The following is a 15,638-nucleotide window of genomic DNA, read 5'->3' as shown; positions in this document are numbered from 1 at the left end:
TCTTGTTTACATGTATGTATCCTGGATTCCAGTCCCCCACCACCTAAAAATGTCTTCCAATAATTACGCATCTCTTCAACATGGCGACAATAATTGATGCGTTTGGTGTTATACTTCCATTGTAAGATTATTTTCTGTCCACAGAATTAATCAACAGTCAATTCTCACGAAATAATGTCCTAGCAGTGGGTTCTCCCAAAATTCATTTTCTTATCATCGAATCTATCGAATATCGAGCCTCGATGAGATTTCGACTCGTCTGCGATCTGACTTACGGCTACCTTCAGTCAGTGAACGACCGTCATGGCGTGTAGAACGTGACAGACGTCGAGCAAATTCCTCTAATTAACATAGTTAATGTATTTCACTTTCTGCTGCAGTGCCAGTGACTGTGAAATTGACGATAAAGATATCACGGTAGCTTTTCATTAACACTAACAAACAAATTCATACGATTACGTTAGTAAAATCAGTGCCTATGCAAATACACGGATGTTGCACGAACACCGTAGGATCATCGCAGTTTTCACGACTGGTGAAAGTACCTGACTGGCCGTGTAAAGGTCTTACGACCACCTTATGACCCAATTAGATATATCTCTTTTTTGATGTATGGAAGAATAACGTTATTTATTATTTTATAAGCATTCCGCATTAATAATCGAACCTCTCTTTGCATACTGTAAACTGTTTGCGTGAACGAGAGTCATTCTCCAAGTTGTATGTACAATATTCATGTAGTGAGATTCCTTTCATCGTAAACTAATTTGAGCCACAATGACCTCCGAAACGCGTGACGTAATCCGTGTTGGATCGCGAAAAAGTGAGGTGAGTAGACAGTTAAACTTGTTTAAGATAAGTTTCTTTTTTCCCACGTAGATGAGATAAGCCCTTATAGTTATTGCACGTATTGTAACACGTACAGATGATTATAATTTCCTTAATCATCGTTGAGCGTAAGCAATGCGTCAGCAGTTTTTATTCGGCATACGATTAAATATCCCCGACGGGCGGGATTATGATGACCTTACGAACGCGCAAGTCTTTCGAAATTCGAAAATTTCAAAGTTCATTTTCGGTTTTCAGGAAATCAATCGCCATAGCTAGAATCCAGATGGTGAAATAAATTTGTAAATTCTGTAAACGGTGGGAGGTTAAAGGCGAAATATAGATTTAACTTAGAACAAAAAACTTTAGTACTGTCGTATTTTGTGTATCGATCGAGTTTAAATAAATCGGAGCAATAGTTGACAAAAAATTGCACATGCTATTTCGAAAAAGAATAATTCTGATGTGACGCAATTCGAAAGTCACTTTGATATGATATAAATACCAAGCTGATTTGAATATTGTATTCAACGTTTTAATTATGCGTTTTTCTTTTTCGTTTTTCATTAAAATCTTGTTCATTTTTTACAGTTGGCACTGATTCAAACCAGATTCGTAATTAAATGTCTAGAGGATATTCACCCCAAGAAAACTTTCGAGATAGGTGAGTTATATTTTAAATTTTATATCAATCAACGTAATCTTGTGTCATAGTATCAAGGTTATCAAGAAATTGAAAGAATTGGTATTTTTTTTCTTTCTCAGATATAAAAAGTACTTGAGTCTAATTGATTAAACTGATTTATCTCATCTAGTGATTATTATTTTATATTATACAGCTGTATATTGCGTGATCCTGAAAATGTTGCCTGATATTCTTATTGACTCTCGGGATATTCTTTCACATTCTTTTCGTTGTTGTGATTTTGGGCATGCAAACTTAGTCTTTTATCACAGCACATACTCCATTTCCATTTAGAGTTATTTTGGTCTCGTCGACAGTTTGAAGAAATAATAAAGTAATGTCTATTATTTTAGGTTTTACTGCATGTTTCTCATTTTTTTTTCGTCTATAACTTCATGTTACTATCGTGTTATTTTTTTTCATCACAATCTCTGTCGAGAAATGATTTGTATCAAGTGTCTGGCAGAAAATAAGCTTCTAGTATGCAAAACGGTCTGTCTGGCAAATAATACTGGACTCTTATGTATAAGTTATACAATACCATATAAGACGTTGATTAGCATCCGTATACGCCAACCATTGTCATCGATCTCGTTGTTGAATCGTTTCTTTTTGTCTCCTAGTTACCATGAGCACGAAAGGTGACAAGATCCTTGACAAATCGTTGCCAAAAATTGGAGAAAAAGCACTCTTTACTGCCGAACTTGAAATTGCCCTGGAGAACGGCAGAGTTGATTTTGTTGTTCACTCGTTGAAGGATCTTCCCACAACTTTACCGGAAGGAATGGCCCTTGGTGCTGTACTTAAGTGAGTATAAAATGGAGTGTTAATTCTAGTTTTAATTATTGAATAGTATCACGCAATAGACATACTAATATTTATGTAATATAACGTTTTTGTTCATATGGATAATTAGTGTCTCTTTACAGTACCCTGTTTGAACAAATTTCAATTTCCCATTAAGAAGTAAAAATCCTTGTAAATTTTTGGCACAAATTCCAAACGGTTTGGTTCGACACCGCCAAGCACCGGGTGAACTGATATTCGAACTGTAATGTATGGACGTGTTTGGTATTCAAGCTCATGAAATAAAGATAACTACCGACTGACAAAAACAGTTATGCTTTACGCAAATGGAAAATACAGCGAATGCATGACTAGACTGTACATACAACACTCACGATAGTTTTACCCCTCAAGGAGTAAAACACTGTTCTTTTCCTTATTTTGGTCAAAAGAAACTTATGAGGATCTATCAAATACAAATTCAGTTCGAAAACAATATACAGATAGGAATACGTATTTATTTTTAATGACACTATATCCTGCTTGTCTGATGGCCTTGTTTCGAAATTATGTAGCCTTCAATATTCACATTCTCTCTTTCATCATATTTTATTTGTAGGTTATTATACCGGGGTATTAAATAAAAATGGGTGTCATTTATTCAAATCTTCAAACCCTCAAATGTATCATATAAACGTCTAATACAACGAATTTGTTATTGATGTGATATTTAAAAAACAAGTACAATTTTTATTCATCTGTCTTCTATGGAAGAAGTAATAAATCACTATGGAAGAAGTAATAAATCAAGATAATTTTTGTTCAGCATCGTACAAATTTTTCAGTGATATTTCAAAAATACATTGAACAATTTCATTTAAATTGAAAACTACAAGATTGTAAAAGTACCGTTTTAATTGTTATTGTGGTTGTTCTTCGTAGTGTTATGAAAGATGAAAAAATGTATGACTTCACACTTGTATGTTTAAAATAAATTGTCAATCAATTTACGTATTATCCAAATTGAATATCAACTTGACAAACTTGTCATAATTGGTTTGATTTAATTGATATTGAAGCAGTTTATCACATTCTTCTGATTCGTCTTAACAATATTTTTTGACTCATTCATTGTTTCTATCGTTACTTTGAATTATCATTGTACGACAATTGTGTTGTAAACAGATATAACTGGCAAATAAATGACTGATTCACAAACTGCGAATATCCTACAGCAATTATTGTGTATTGATAAGATATAAGTTTTTCGAATTTGAAATACAATTTTGTTTCATTGAAAAATGAAATTTCAGACGAGAAGATCCGCGTGACGCAGTTGTAATGTCTAAGAAATTCCTGGGAAACACCCTATCATCTCTTCCAGAGGGTAGCGTAATCGGCACTAGTTCTTTACGCCGATCAGCTCAGCTCGCACGAAACATGCCGCACTTGAAAGTAGAAAGTATCAGAGGTAATTTGAACACAAGATTAAAAAAATTGGATGACGAGTCGAGTACCTTTGCTGCTATCATTCTTGCTGCTGCTGGGATGAAGAGAATGGGTTGGGAAGATCGCATATCCCAGGTAAGAATATTACTTAATTTCTAGATTTCGGTAAAATTTAACTACACTGAATAGAAGAAATCTTTAATAACAGCGTTTGAAAAGATAGTATTTCCATCACTTATTTTTTCTAATTTGTTTACCTCAGCTCCTGGAACCAGAAGAAGCTCTCTATGCAGTTGGTCAAGGAGCGCTGGGTGTTGAATGTCGAGAGACGGACTGGGATATTTTGTCATTACTGTCACCTCTACACGATATTGAAACGACCCTGAGATGCGTTTGTGAGCGTTCGTTTTTGCGCACTCTTGGCGGTGGTTGTTCAGCCCCTGTTGCAGTGTGTTCTTCCCTAGTTGAGAAAGATCTGAGTATAACAGGAGCCGTATGGTCGTTAAATGGACAAACCACCATCAGCTCCACTCTGAAGAGCAAAATATATTTACCAGATGATGATGGAGAACCGCCAAAGTGAGTTACAAATAAACTTTGAGCATTTGTCACATCGGAATATCGTCTGATTTGCAACTTGAGAGTCATTTTCATTTGGTAAATTAATGTCAACACTCTTTTTTATCCTATAGGAAGTGCCCGTACCGTGAACCCCGTTTATACTGCAGCATAGTCCCTGGAAAAGTGAGCGGAATAAGTTTATACGGGGCTGAACAGCTTGGGCAAGATATTGCAGAGCAATTAGTGAGTAAAGGTGCACTAGCAATAATGTCAGAGGCTAGGCAAGAAGTTCTTAGTACGCCATAGTGATATAATAGGTAAATAAACTGTTGTACATTGCATGTTGGTTACGGGTGGGTAGTTGAAATTTATTTTTCGTATCAGCCTTCGATTTTGTGGCGGAAGAATACGTCTTGCACAGTTTTAAGCTCGGAAGAGTAGTTATGATTAATTAATTGAAAAATACAAAATTATCGGCGACAGGGACATTGCATCTTGTGAAAGAATTGGATTATCACCTCAACACACTATAGATTTCGTATCTTTATTGCTGCTCAAATTACATTTATACATATTTTTTCCTATCTCTTTGAAACAATTCTCATACCATCAATCAGTCAGAATTGTTACCACCTGGGAAATTTGTACTATCTTTATTTCTTTCTTCTTTATTAAGTGTTTATAGATAATCATGACGTTTGGCCCTATACAGGTATAAAGTTATATTAAATGAAATATTTGTTCCGTTTTCAAATATTTATTTGTACATATCACCGTGTTGATAACTAGTTGAATAATTTTACTAAATTTTTTTCCATCGGCTTCTACTTACCAGAGACACCCAAACACCATGGAAAATGTCAGGAAATTTATCTCTCGGTTATTTCTTTGACTAATTATTCGATATTCGAAATTATTTTCATCACGTGTTCGATATTAGTCCATAACAGAGACTTAAATCAATCAATTTTGCAAAATTTCTATGCTTCTAGCAAAAGCTGTTGCCGTAATTCAGTCCATTTTACGGCTTAATATCATAAAGGTCTATTAGAATCAAAGGTAATGGAACAACAATAGCAGAACCCCAAAATGGGTGTATAGAAGTGATGAATTTATAATGGCCTTGCTTCCAAAAATTTTGCTCAACATATTCTCATGAAACCATGATACATTTTTTCTTATGGTCAAAATTTGTCTTATTCATGGTTGAAAATCCACGTAAGGCATTATCAAGGATAACAGTAATACAAGTAATGATCAGTGCTGTAATTATTAAATATGTATTATCTAATCAGTTCATGTGAACGGTTATGATAAAGTGAACCGTGACTATACTGGCCTAAACTATTTTGTGAAATAAGAGATCATGACTTTTACGCAATAGATTACAATACTGAGTGATTCAGTTGCGCAATCTGAAAATGCCTATACATATGTGACTCAGCTCCTCTCTTTCACTCATTTCATATTTCTAGTAACTGAGATCTAGAGACTTGGGGGAAAAAAACTCGAGTATCGGAGAATTTGTCTGATCATAATGTTGTTGGGTAATTTAGAGATTGTTAAAAAATTGTATTGATAATGAGAAAACGCGTGAGCTGATCATTTTGAGTAACTCATGTTATGATTTAAAAATAATTATTATATATTGTATTTTCTTTCGCGCTGGATCTAGAAATTTTTTTTTTAATTTAACATTAGTACCAAAGCGCTCTTGTTTGTACATACCGAAGTAATATATATATTTATATATATTGTATATACAACTAAGAAATTACTGTTATTATTTTTAATAAGAACTTGATATACAGAACACGTATATAAACATATGTATTTAATTCATTTACCATTTTATAGTTGGTATATTAAGTACAGTTTACATTATGGATTGAGAGATTCAGAGGAGAGAGAAAAGAGTGTAGTCACAAAGAAAATTTATTGTACATTAGATGTAATATGAATACGAAGAATAATTGATAATAAAAACAGATTTTAAATGAGTTAATATAATTCAAATTGGCTTATTTGGTGTTAATTGGTAATATAATTAATTTCCTTGAAGAAAAATGATCGATATTTCAAATACAAAAGGGAAAAAACTAACACGTAAGTGAAACTTGTATTTCGGAATGGAGTTTTTGAATATTTATATCGTATTTTGTTCAAGATGAACGCAAATTTTTCAGGAATGAAAAGGCAATGTGTATACATGTAGGTATGTGTTATGTATGTACGTATGTTTCAAACTTACCTTAGGCATGTCGGAAGCCAAAAAACACTCAATCAATTATTATATGATGTGTACAAGACTGACAGTTTTTAATTGTGTAAAAATCTTCAAATTATTCGTATCAATAGAGGCACACCGAACAGGTAAAATTGTACTGTATTGTCTTTCCAGAGGACAACGTTATCTATCATACACACATTGTTTTTCAAATTCTATCTCCTTATCGGTATTGCAGAGGAAAAAACAGTCCGAATACGATTGACATGTAAAAATTTGACATTGATAATGCGAATAAGAGATTCAATTTACATGTTAAATCATTACTGAATATCCAGTGGAAAATTCATCGTCCTCTACATGTACAACGTAGCGATTTAATTCAACTAACCATTGATGGAATCCTTCTTTTCATAAACCGATTACTTTATTGGGCAAAATAAACCTTGGGTTTGTCAATTATTAATAGTGTGATAAAATTTAAAAAACAGTCAACATTTTGTCATTATGACTTGAAGTTTCGTACCCTCTTCAAACTATTGAAGGTGATCTGCTTGAAACACCAGTGATTTGTTGTGACAAGACAACAGTATTGTGTCAGTGTTCCTTTGGTTTTCCAGGAGTGCAGGAAAAGGTTTCTATATTTTTCGATCAAGATACGATTTTTTATGTCGTAAATGAGGTTCATCCTATAAGTTATTATAGTATTCCCGTTGAAATAATCGTTTGCGTTGAACGCAAATAGTAGTGGGAGTGAAATTAAAAATTTGTATGCATGGAAAGATTGGTATGAGCTACTTTTACTCTGTTAAATATCCTGTTGATACCTTTAGCATATATATTACTGTATTGCTAATTACTTGTAGCATTATATGAAGCAGAAAAAGCGTTTCGAGTTTTTATTTCTCTTCAAGCAGCAATAAGGCTGTTGACGGATTTTCGTACGTAAAATTGTTGTTTATTCACCACGTTATTATAGAATAAATTGTTATTCACTGGCGCGCGTGCATTGCATTTTTACAAATCTATTTCTTAGACCGTTGAACGTCAGAAGTGTCGTTTTTACTTCAACGAATTGCATCTCAGTACACAACATGAAGCTAACGAAATATTTGTTTAGATGTTACGTAACTACATTAAATAGTATGACTTAGGATTTTGTGATAGAGTAAGAAATTAACAGTCAATTATTTTGGCTAAAACGATCGTATAATCTACTAACATTCTTTTTTTTTATTTAGGAATAACCAACGTGTTATTTGCTGCTTTGCTATTCAACATCTTCTTCTGCCATCGCTGTCTGAGATCCGATTTTCTGTAACATCATGGAAAAATATGTACCTTATTCTGAACCGTGATTTGCTTAGGCATTAAATACTATCACTATTTAAATTTAGAACGGTGTGGAAATTTGTAGTATTGGAGGTAAATAACGCATAAAAAAACCATAATTGTGTTTCCTTCATCTTTACTCTATTTTAGAAGAAAACAACTTCACGACTGACCAGCTTTCATCAGTTACAGTCTGTCCTGTCCAAGTAACAAAGTCTATTGGATGCCCAACAGTGAGTAACATACATTTCTAGTTTTATTTCATCAAGCTGATAGAAAGGCATCACCTTGCATATTTCAACGAATTATTTTGAAAATCGTATGCACTCAAGACTAAAAGGCTGGCAACAAATAGTGGTTTCGTCGATGACCCTCATTTTTACTAAGTTCCACACAAATGACAAACAGGGTAAGAAACAGATTGGTGATATATACAGTTATAAGAATTTATAGATGTACTCTATTATTAATAAATATATTCATCGATTAGAAGCAACTATAGATCAATTATGCTTCACTCTATCAAGATTATACAATGAAAAACCTTGATTCAACAAAATTATAAGAAAAACATGTGCAAGGGGTATATTATGCTGTTATAATGTTCAATCTAATACAAACCTGGCCAACTGACGGAAGTCTTTGTAGTAGGAGGTGGAAAACTTGTGGCGGAAGTGTTTGCTGTAGAACTTGCAGGAGCTGATTAGGCTGTCCGCAAACTGTGACTGCATTTGCCAAATGCTCAACACCTCCGTCGAGGTCGCCACCCGCCAGCATCTCTTCGCCCAACTGAACCTGTTGAGAATTTCAAACAAAAACATTATTCATTGATTATATTATTGAATAATTAGGGCATCTAACGATGATCAGAGGAAATAAATTTATGCTAGAGTTGAACAATTATTTCAGTCTTCGACACTCAAACATACACATGATTATAAAAAGTCAATTGATTTACAGGTTGAATATTTATATCGATTGTATCATATTTGACGATCTGTAGATCATTTGCGTATATATGTATGAAGGATTAGAGAAAAAAATTATTCACATTTTCTATCATGGTCAAGTTGACTTTGTTTTTCTATGGTCCATAGTACCAAGTCGAATACTAAAGAAATGTATTTCTTCTTAATACTTTTTGCAAAACACAAACAAAAATACATAGCACTGAAACAAGGAAATGACTCCCTTTAAATTTTTGGATCTAGATGCGTGGTGTCTCGTCTAACTCATATGATGTACATGATGAAATCAGAATTGATTAATTCATACATCTGTAAATGGTTTTAAAAGAGTAAAAGATGCACTCCTTTGTACTGATTTCCTAGTATTGTTTTTGAGCCATTTGTTTATTCAAACTTCTCTCGTTTATCAATAACAACACATCCATACCTCTTGGAAGAAGAACCTCTGCATCGCTTCGTGATCTTTAAGATCAGGTATTTTTGTTCCAGCCTTTTGAGCCTGTTTCCTTGCTCTTCTCCCTGGTAATAAGCATGACTTTATGAATAACTGTTTGTTGAAAATTTTTTATAAATTTTGCCGGTAATGAAGATGCAATGACACAGTGACGTCAAAGCAGTTAACAAAGTCTTCAGCAGCGATATGAGTCTAATGTGTGTCCAGATACCTTGTCATGCATTACTATGTAACAAACCAAAACATTCAGAAGTGATGTCGGTTTTGAAAGCAGGGTTAAGGAACGCAGAGTTGACTTTGACGTTCGTTTTAGGAAGTGTCGATGCGAAGTAGAATTACGGTGGATCGATATGTGGGATATTGATGACAATGATAGTCGATGGGCGTGTAACTCACGTTCGCGTAATTTCTTTTTGAAGTCTGGATCGCCTCGCCGTTTTTGGTCGAAGTAAAAGCAATACCCTATAAATATACTGCCGGCAATTCCGGCAGCGATGCCTACTGCAGCTTTGGAAATCATTGATATTTTAAGTAATCAATTTCCAACTTCCGAATATCGTTTAATGTTATTTTAATTTTAGTAGAGACAAATTCACAAGGTCTTCATTGTGACTTCGACCATTGCACAAAAGGGGTTGCGTTCGCTTGTTCGAATATCGAGTGGTCCCAAATCCATCAGAATCTATCTTGGCTAGATAGCTTGGCTGCTTTCCTTTGATGTAGGGTGCGTTCCAAAAATCACCAATTCCACAACTTCTTGATTGAAACCGGAGATTTTGGTATTGTGGAACGCAAAGTAACAGTTATCTTTTGTTAAACCAAGTTTATGCGGTAAACTCGGTTTATTATGATTTGATGGGTTTAATGTCAAGTTGTGGAACTGGGCCTTATTTTTATTAGCTCTGCCTGTCACAAGGAGTCTACAGCGCTACCAGCTAGTTTCGGAAAGCACCCGTGAATTACTTCGTGGTTGGATTACTGAAATAGAGATATACTGGAACGCTTATTCTCGTGGTGGGGGGCTAATAGAAAGAGATAACGCAATGGAGATACCTTTGATCCGTCCCTCTCGCATCGTGAACAGTTTGCTTAAAACCTTATCAAATTCACGTGCCGTAGGCACTGATGCCGTGGATGCCGCCGATAGCCAGATGATTTAGGGAGAGAGTGTGGCGTGGTCAATTTGATTGTCAAGAATGCATGTTCTGGATTTATTTTATAAAAATGTGTCATTGGTATGTGCATTTAACCTGTCGAGTCCAGCCTCCGATTTTGGTGTATCTACATATGAATCAAATTTATTATTCACTAAATTTGACCATAATTTTTTTTCGTCACTCAACTAACAATCCAGAGTTACGATCTATATCATTTATATATAGTTTGAGATTCATAAAGACTAATGGGTTCTAATGATTATTTATGATCTGTGGGTATATTATACATGTTTAGCTAAAAAATTAATGTTTTTAGACAATTTTGATTTGTATAAAAATTGTCCAGTTAGTAAATTGATCGATTGATTTACAAGTCAAAGGCAACTTCGTGTGAAGTAGGCTGTTGTAAATATTCTGCCTTACTTTTTTTGTGGGCTAAAAACTTGGCTGCTCAGAATCGATTCGTAAGACCCTTTCAAGACTAATTGGACCTTCAGGATCCAAGAAAAGGCAGCGAAAAGAGCGTAGGACCAACAGGAGAGAAATGGCGAGTGAAATTCATCGTTTTTCGGCTGTAACTTTTTATACCTTAATCGATTTCTCTCGCAAAATCACGTCGGAATAGTGCCACAATTAATTTATTCCAGCACTCTTCAAAGTCGCGAAAAGTTTCGCCAAAAATGCAAAGGGGTTAGCCTTACTTTTTCTTCATTTTTCGACCGAAAATTTTGGGTCTCCGATTCGATTTGTACGACCTTTTCCTGACTAATTGGACACTCAGGAACTCAGAAAACGCAGCGAAAAGAGCATAGGATCAACAGGAGAGAAATGGCGAAGGAAAAAGCACCCGCTGAAAAATGTCGAAAACACAGGTTTTCGTTTTTCGGCTGTAACTTTCCATACAATAATCGCAGCGTATTGGGCCTGCGCCCAATCGATTTCTCTCGCAAAATTACGTCGGAATAGTGCCACAATTAATTTATTCCAGCACTTTTCAAAATCGCGAAAATTTTCGGCAAAAATGCAAAGGGGTTAGCCTTACTTTTTCTTCGTTTTTCGACCGAAAATTTTGGGTCTCCGATTCGGTTTGTACGACCCTTTTCTGACTAATTGGACCCTCAGAAACTCAAAAAACGCAGCGAAAAGAGCGTAGGACCAACAGGAGAGAAATGGCGAAGGAAAAAGCACCCGCTGAAAAATGTCGAAAACACAGGTTTTCGTTTTTCGGCTGTAACTTTCTATACAATAATCGCAGCGCATTGGGCCTGCGGCCAATCGATTTCTGTTGCAATATTACGTCGGCATAGTGCCACAATTAATTTATTCCAGCACTTTTCAAAGTCGCGAAAAGTTTCGCCAAAAATGCAAAGGGGTTAGCCTTACTTTTTCTTCATTTTTCGACCGAAAATTTTGGGTCTCCGATTCGATTTGTACGACCTTTTCCTGACTAATTGGACACTCAGGAACTCAGAAAACGCAGCGAAAAGAGCGTAGGATCAACAGGAGAGAAATGGCGAAGGAAAAAGCACCCGCTGAAAAATGTCGACAACACAGGTTCCCGTTTTTTGGCTGTAACTTTTGATGCGTTGATAGCAGCGTATTGGGCCTGCGCCCAATCGATTTCTGTTGCAAAATTACGTCGGAATAGTGCCACGATTAATTTATTCCAGCACTTTTCAAAATCGCGAAAAGTTTCGCCAAAAATGCAAAGAGGTTAGCCTTACTTTTTCTTGATTTTCGACCGAAAATTTTGGGTCTCCGATTCGATTTGTATGACCCTATTCTGACTAATTGGACCCTCAGAAACTCAGAAAACGCAGCGGAAAGAGCGTAGGACCAGCAGGAGAGAAATAGCGAGTGAAATTCATCGTTTTTCGGCTGTAACTTTTCATAACATGATCGCAGCGTATCGGGACTGCGCTTAATCGATTTCTCTCGCACAATTACGTCGGAATAGCGCGTCAAATAATTCATTTCAGCACTTTCTAGAATCGTCCAATTTCGCCAAAAATGCAAAGGGGTCAACCTAAGTTTATTGAACAAAAGTTTTCAGTAATTAATATTTTACGCGGAGAATGGACGGTCGGAAAAAGAATTAGTATGAAAGGCAAAAACTAGTTTAAATTGGTATTAATGATTCATTCTTAACGTTCAAGAAAACACTGCTGAGTGAGAAATTGTTATTCATCGAAAGTTGATTCTGAGCTTTGATGAATGTTGAAATCGATACCTCCAGTGTAATTAGAACTTACAATTACAAAACAAAAGGACTTGAACTCGATGAAGAATAAGTTATGCATTGGCTTGTAGGAATACGGAATATTAGTATATTTGTGAGAGGTGGGAAATATATATCTTCAAATATATATCTTAGCTCCCAATAGTCTCGCTAATCGTTAATGACAACTAAATCTTGTGCTGTCTGGGTAGGCAGATCGAACTCTGTATTTTTTGTTTCAGGAAACTTGCAGCTTACAACGCCACCACTCAGGTCTACGTTTTTATATTACACTTGGGCAGTATTATCAGTTTTTTCCGCGCCAAGAATGTAAAATTGCGAAATGTGCTACCGTTCAAACAAATTAAGTTGTTTAGTGCAAACACAATCTTCCTGGGTGTAACTTATACTTGTCACTAGTGCGCATTGACAAAATCCGTCTTCACCAATATCCTGTCTTTACATTCGTCGAAAGCTGAGGAATCAGCAGTCAAAGTATGCACTTTTTACACAGGTTGAATCCACCATGAATTGTCATACACGAATAATATCCTGTATGTTTTGTTGTTTCCCGGAATCTGACGCGATTTATTCGTCACTTGTCAAATGAATTAGGACCATGAAATACGATGAAGCACCTTGAACAATCTTAAAAATGAAGTAATTAGCACACCTAACGTGATACACTTTCATATCAATATACTTCAGGCCAACCCTTAAACTATATAGAACCTCAGTCTCAAGCCATAAATCTACCAATACAACTCACCGATAAAAACATTTCCAGATTCAAATCGAAGTATCCCATTCCAGATATCGATACAGTTTTCAATGCTCTTAATGATACGAATTTCGAAGACATTTTATAGGAAACAGGAGCTTCCCACCAATTAATCCTGAGCAATTCTTGAGACATCTCTTCGGCTCTCGTTGTCAGTTTCACCGTGTACCAGGAAAAGCTGAACAATTGTGCCGTAACGACAAACAAGAAACTGATCATTGAAAGTAATGCAGTCACGTCTTTAATCTGTAATGAAATAATAATATCATTAAGCTACTCAATTATTGTAGTAAATTTTTTCATAAACACGGAAAATATTACCGTAGCTCCGATGTATGCCAAAAGAACCAAAGACAATGCGTTGCATCCAACTACAATGAAGACGAAAACGGAAAACGTTTTCCTTATTTCTACTAGGATACTGTAAAGTAGTTAGCAATTTTTACCGACAATTCAGACTAACTCATTCAATCTTATCACTGATATGTAGCTCATACGTATATTCGAGGTTTAAAAAACGTTTGTATATTTACCGGAGTACAAGTTGATGGTGCTCAATCCAGGAAATCAACAAAATATTTGGATCCTCGGGCCACTCGGTGCAACTGGAATGTCGAACGAGGCTATTTCTAATTGTTTGTGCAGACCTTTCTTTGACTCTGTGCGTTTTTACATTGGAAAGTATGACCAGCATATTATGTAAGACATTGAATTCCTCCGCTTCACGAATAATAATTGCAAGAAAAATAGCATCCGAAGTTGAAGTCATGTTGATCCAAACACAGCCGCAGAAGGATTGGAATAGTATAGTGAGCTGCAATGGAATACAAGTATTCGTCAAGTTCATATCATCCTGTACGAGATGTTATCACGATGATTAACAACAAAACAGAATCTGCTAAAGTTTGCTGAGTTCACTGTATTACTTTACCTGGTAAACTGGAAATCGAGATATATCAAAGGGATACCAAGCTTCGTATACCAGGACGTGAGGTACTGTTCCGTTCAATGCCAATAACTTAAGTTTTTGAATTCGTGCCTCATATGACATTACAAATGGTGCGACAGTGAATAAGCATCCTGTAAATTGTGCCACGAAGAATATTCCCAGAAATAATGTGTTCGAAGTTTTGAACGCCTTCGAGGCCGCATTCTGTCCATTGTTTGGAGACATGTATTTATGTTTTTAGTTTGCCAAAAATCGATATGTACTATAAAGAAACTCTTATTCAGGAAGTACCTGATCACGGAGAAGACGAAACGACGCGGGTACTTGAAAATTGTCAAATTCTTTGAAAATATTCCAAATGTCTTTTCTCATTACGCCGATGAAAATTACTCTGCAGAATGTCTGAATGCCGTAAAGAGTGCTTATGGCATTCATAATCACCTAGAAGTTATTGATCAAAGTTATAGGTAAACGTCAAACCTCATGATTTCATAATCAAAAATGACTGATTTATTATTACTCTATTCATGTTTATACCTTTGGCATATCCGGTATTTTCAATACCAAGTCAATGATGCATGGGATCACTTGCAAAGGTATTGTCAGAGTGAGAATCAGTGATCTGAAAAATTCAAAACTTAGAAACTTGGGGCTGTTCGCGTCGAGGTCGTCGGTAGGAAACCAATGCCCACTCCAGCGAATGTATTTGAAAGTGTTTGCCATGAGTTCGGAATAGAGTTTGACTTTTTTCGCGCGTCGCATTACGGCTGAAGGTATTGAGAGTTCCGAATACGGAAGAAATACACGAAGTACTGGTGAACAGTACAAGCTCTGATCATTAGTCGTACTTAGAAACCCCATTTGCGTATAATATTGACGTTTAAATTGAACGAGATTAGTCGAATTGTTAGACGAGTGCTTGAACTTAATGCTTCGCATTCAATAGGAATGACTACGTTAGCCTTTGAAGTTTCGGTGACCATAGTTGAAACAAATATTGCAATTGGTGTTGTTGATCGACCGCTAATGATTACAGTCGTGATGGTGATCGACTCGTTGTTAATGTAGTGAATATTTTGGGCGATATTTAAAATTTTATGTATATACTGTGTGAGGTTTCATCATTCGAAATAATTTTTCTTACCGATGCATATGAATAATTTTAATTTAATTTGAAATACGGCTTTTCCACCGTTGGTTAAAACGGATCCCTATCGTTTCTAAATGTTATTACTTTAATCAG

At 35.5% G+C, this 15,638-nt stretch overlaps 3 protein-coding genes across 4 annotated transcripts; 1 reads left to right on the top strand and 2 right to left on the bottom strand.

Annotated features, from left to right (window-relative positions):
* The first annotated feature begins 294 nt into the window (after positions 1 to 294).
* On the top strand, positions 295 to 6,319 carry LOC124186429 (porphobilinogen deaminase). Of its 2 annotated transcripts, none has more exons than XM_046578161.1 (6): positions 295 to 828; positions 1,420 to 1,492; positions 2,137 to 2,320; positions 3,613 to 3,883; positions 4,011 to 4,327; positions 4,441 to 6,319. In XM_046578161.1, exons 1-6 carry the CDS (start codon positions 778 to 780, stop codon positions 4,613 to 4,615), a joined length of 1,071 nt encoding a protein of 356 aa, XP_046434117.1. In that variant the 5' UTR covers positions 295 to 777; the 3' UTR covers positions 4,616 to 6,319. The 2 variants fall into 2 exon arrangements, with proteins under 2 accessions (XP_046434117.1, XP_046434118.1); XM_046578162.1 differs by having other exon boundaries at positions 296 to 823.
* Positions 5,497 to 9,940, bottom strand: LOC124186432 (mitochondrial import receptor subunit TOM20 homolog). Its single transcript, XM_046578166.1, has 4 exons — positions 9,687 to 9,940; positions 9,264 to 9,355; positions 8,490 to 8,663; positions 5,497 to 7,851 (listed from the first exon to the last, which is right to left on the bottom strand). Exons 1-4 carry the CDS (start codon positions 9,808 to 9,810, stop codon positions 7,807 to 7,809), a joined length of 435 nt encoding a protein of 144 aa, XP_046434122.1. The 5' UTR covers positions 9,811 to 9,940; the 3' UTR covers positions 5,497 to 7,806.
* Positions 9,941 to 13,276: 3,336 nt separating this feature from the next.
* On the bottom strand, positions 13,277 to 15,256 carry LOC124187054 (odorant receptor coreceptor-like). Its single transcript, XM_046579301.1, has 7 exons — positions 14,933 to 15,256; positions 14,687 to 14,836; positions 14,378 to 14,599; positions 13,980 to 14,260; positions 13,768 to 13,867; positions 13,435 to 13,692; positions 13,277 to 13,303 (listed from the first exon to the last, which is right to left on the bottom strand). Exons 1-7 carry the CDS (start codon positions 15,254 to 15,256, stop codon positions 13,277 to 13,279), a joined length of 1,362 nt encoding a protein of 453 aa, XP_046435257.1.
* Positions 15,257 to 15,638: the final 382 nt, after the last annotated feature.

Source organism: Neodiprion fabricii, chromosome 7 (assembly GCF_021155785.1).
Source record: "Neodiprion fabricii isolate iyNeoFabr1 chromosome 7, iyNeoFabr1.1, whole genome shotgun sequence".
Taxonomy (NCBI): Eukaryota; Metazoa; Arthropoda; class Insecta; order Hymenoptera; family Diprionidae; genus Neodiprion; species Neodiprion fabricii.
The sequence above is the reverse complement of the archived record's forward strand: the minus strand, read 5'-3'. Positions and strand labels throughout refer to the sequence as shown.

Coding starts and splice junctions, on each gene's coding strand:
- LOC124186429 (XM_046578161.1), top strand. CDS start 778: ATGACCTCCGAAACGCGTGACGTAATCCGTGTTGGATCGCGAAAAAGT. Junction 1,493..2,136: donor CAAGAAAACTTTCGAGATAG/GTGAGTTATATT, acceptor TTTGTCTCCTAG/TTACCATGAGCACGAAAGGT. Junction 4,328..4,440: donor GATGATGGAGAACCGCCAAA/GTGAGTTACAAA, acceptor TTTATCCTATAG/GAAGTGCCCGTACCGTGAAC.
- LOC124186432 (XM_046578166.1), bottom strand. CDS start 9,810: ATGATTTCCAAAGCTGCAGTAGGCATCGCTGCCGGAATTGCCGGCAGT. Junction 9,356..9,686: donor CAAAAAGAAATTACGCGAAC/GTGAGTTACACG, acceptor GCTTATTACCAG/GGAGAAGAGCAAGGAAACAG. Junction 8,664..9,263: donor AGAGGTTCTTCTTCCAAGAG/GTATGGATGTGT, acceptor AATTCTCAACAG/GTTCAGTTGGGCGAAGAGAT.
- LOC124187054 (XM_046579301.1), bottom strand. CDS start 15,256: ATGGGGTTTCTAAGTACGACTAATGATCAGAGCTTGTACTGTTCACCA. Junction 13,868..13,979: donor CACCATCAACTTGTACTCCG/GTAAATATACAA, acceptor ACTACTTTACAG/TATCCTAGTAGAAATAAGGA. Junction 13,304..13,434: donor ATCTGGAAATGTTTTTATCG/GTGAGTTGTATT, acceptor AGATTGTTCAAG/GTGCTTCATCGTATTTCATG.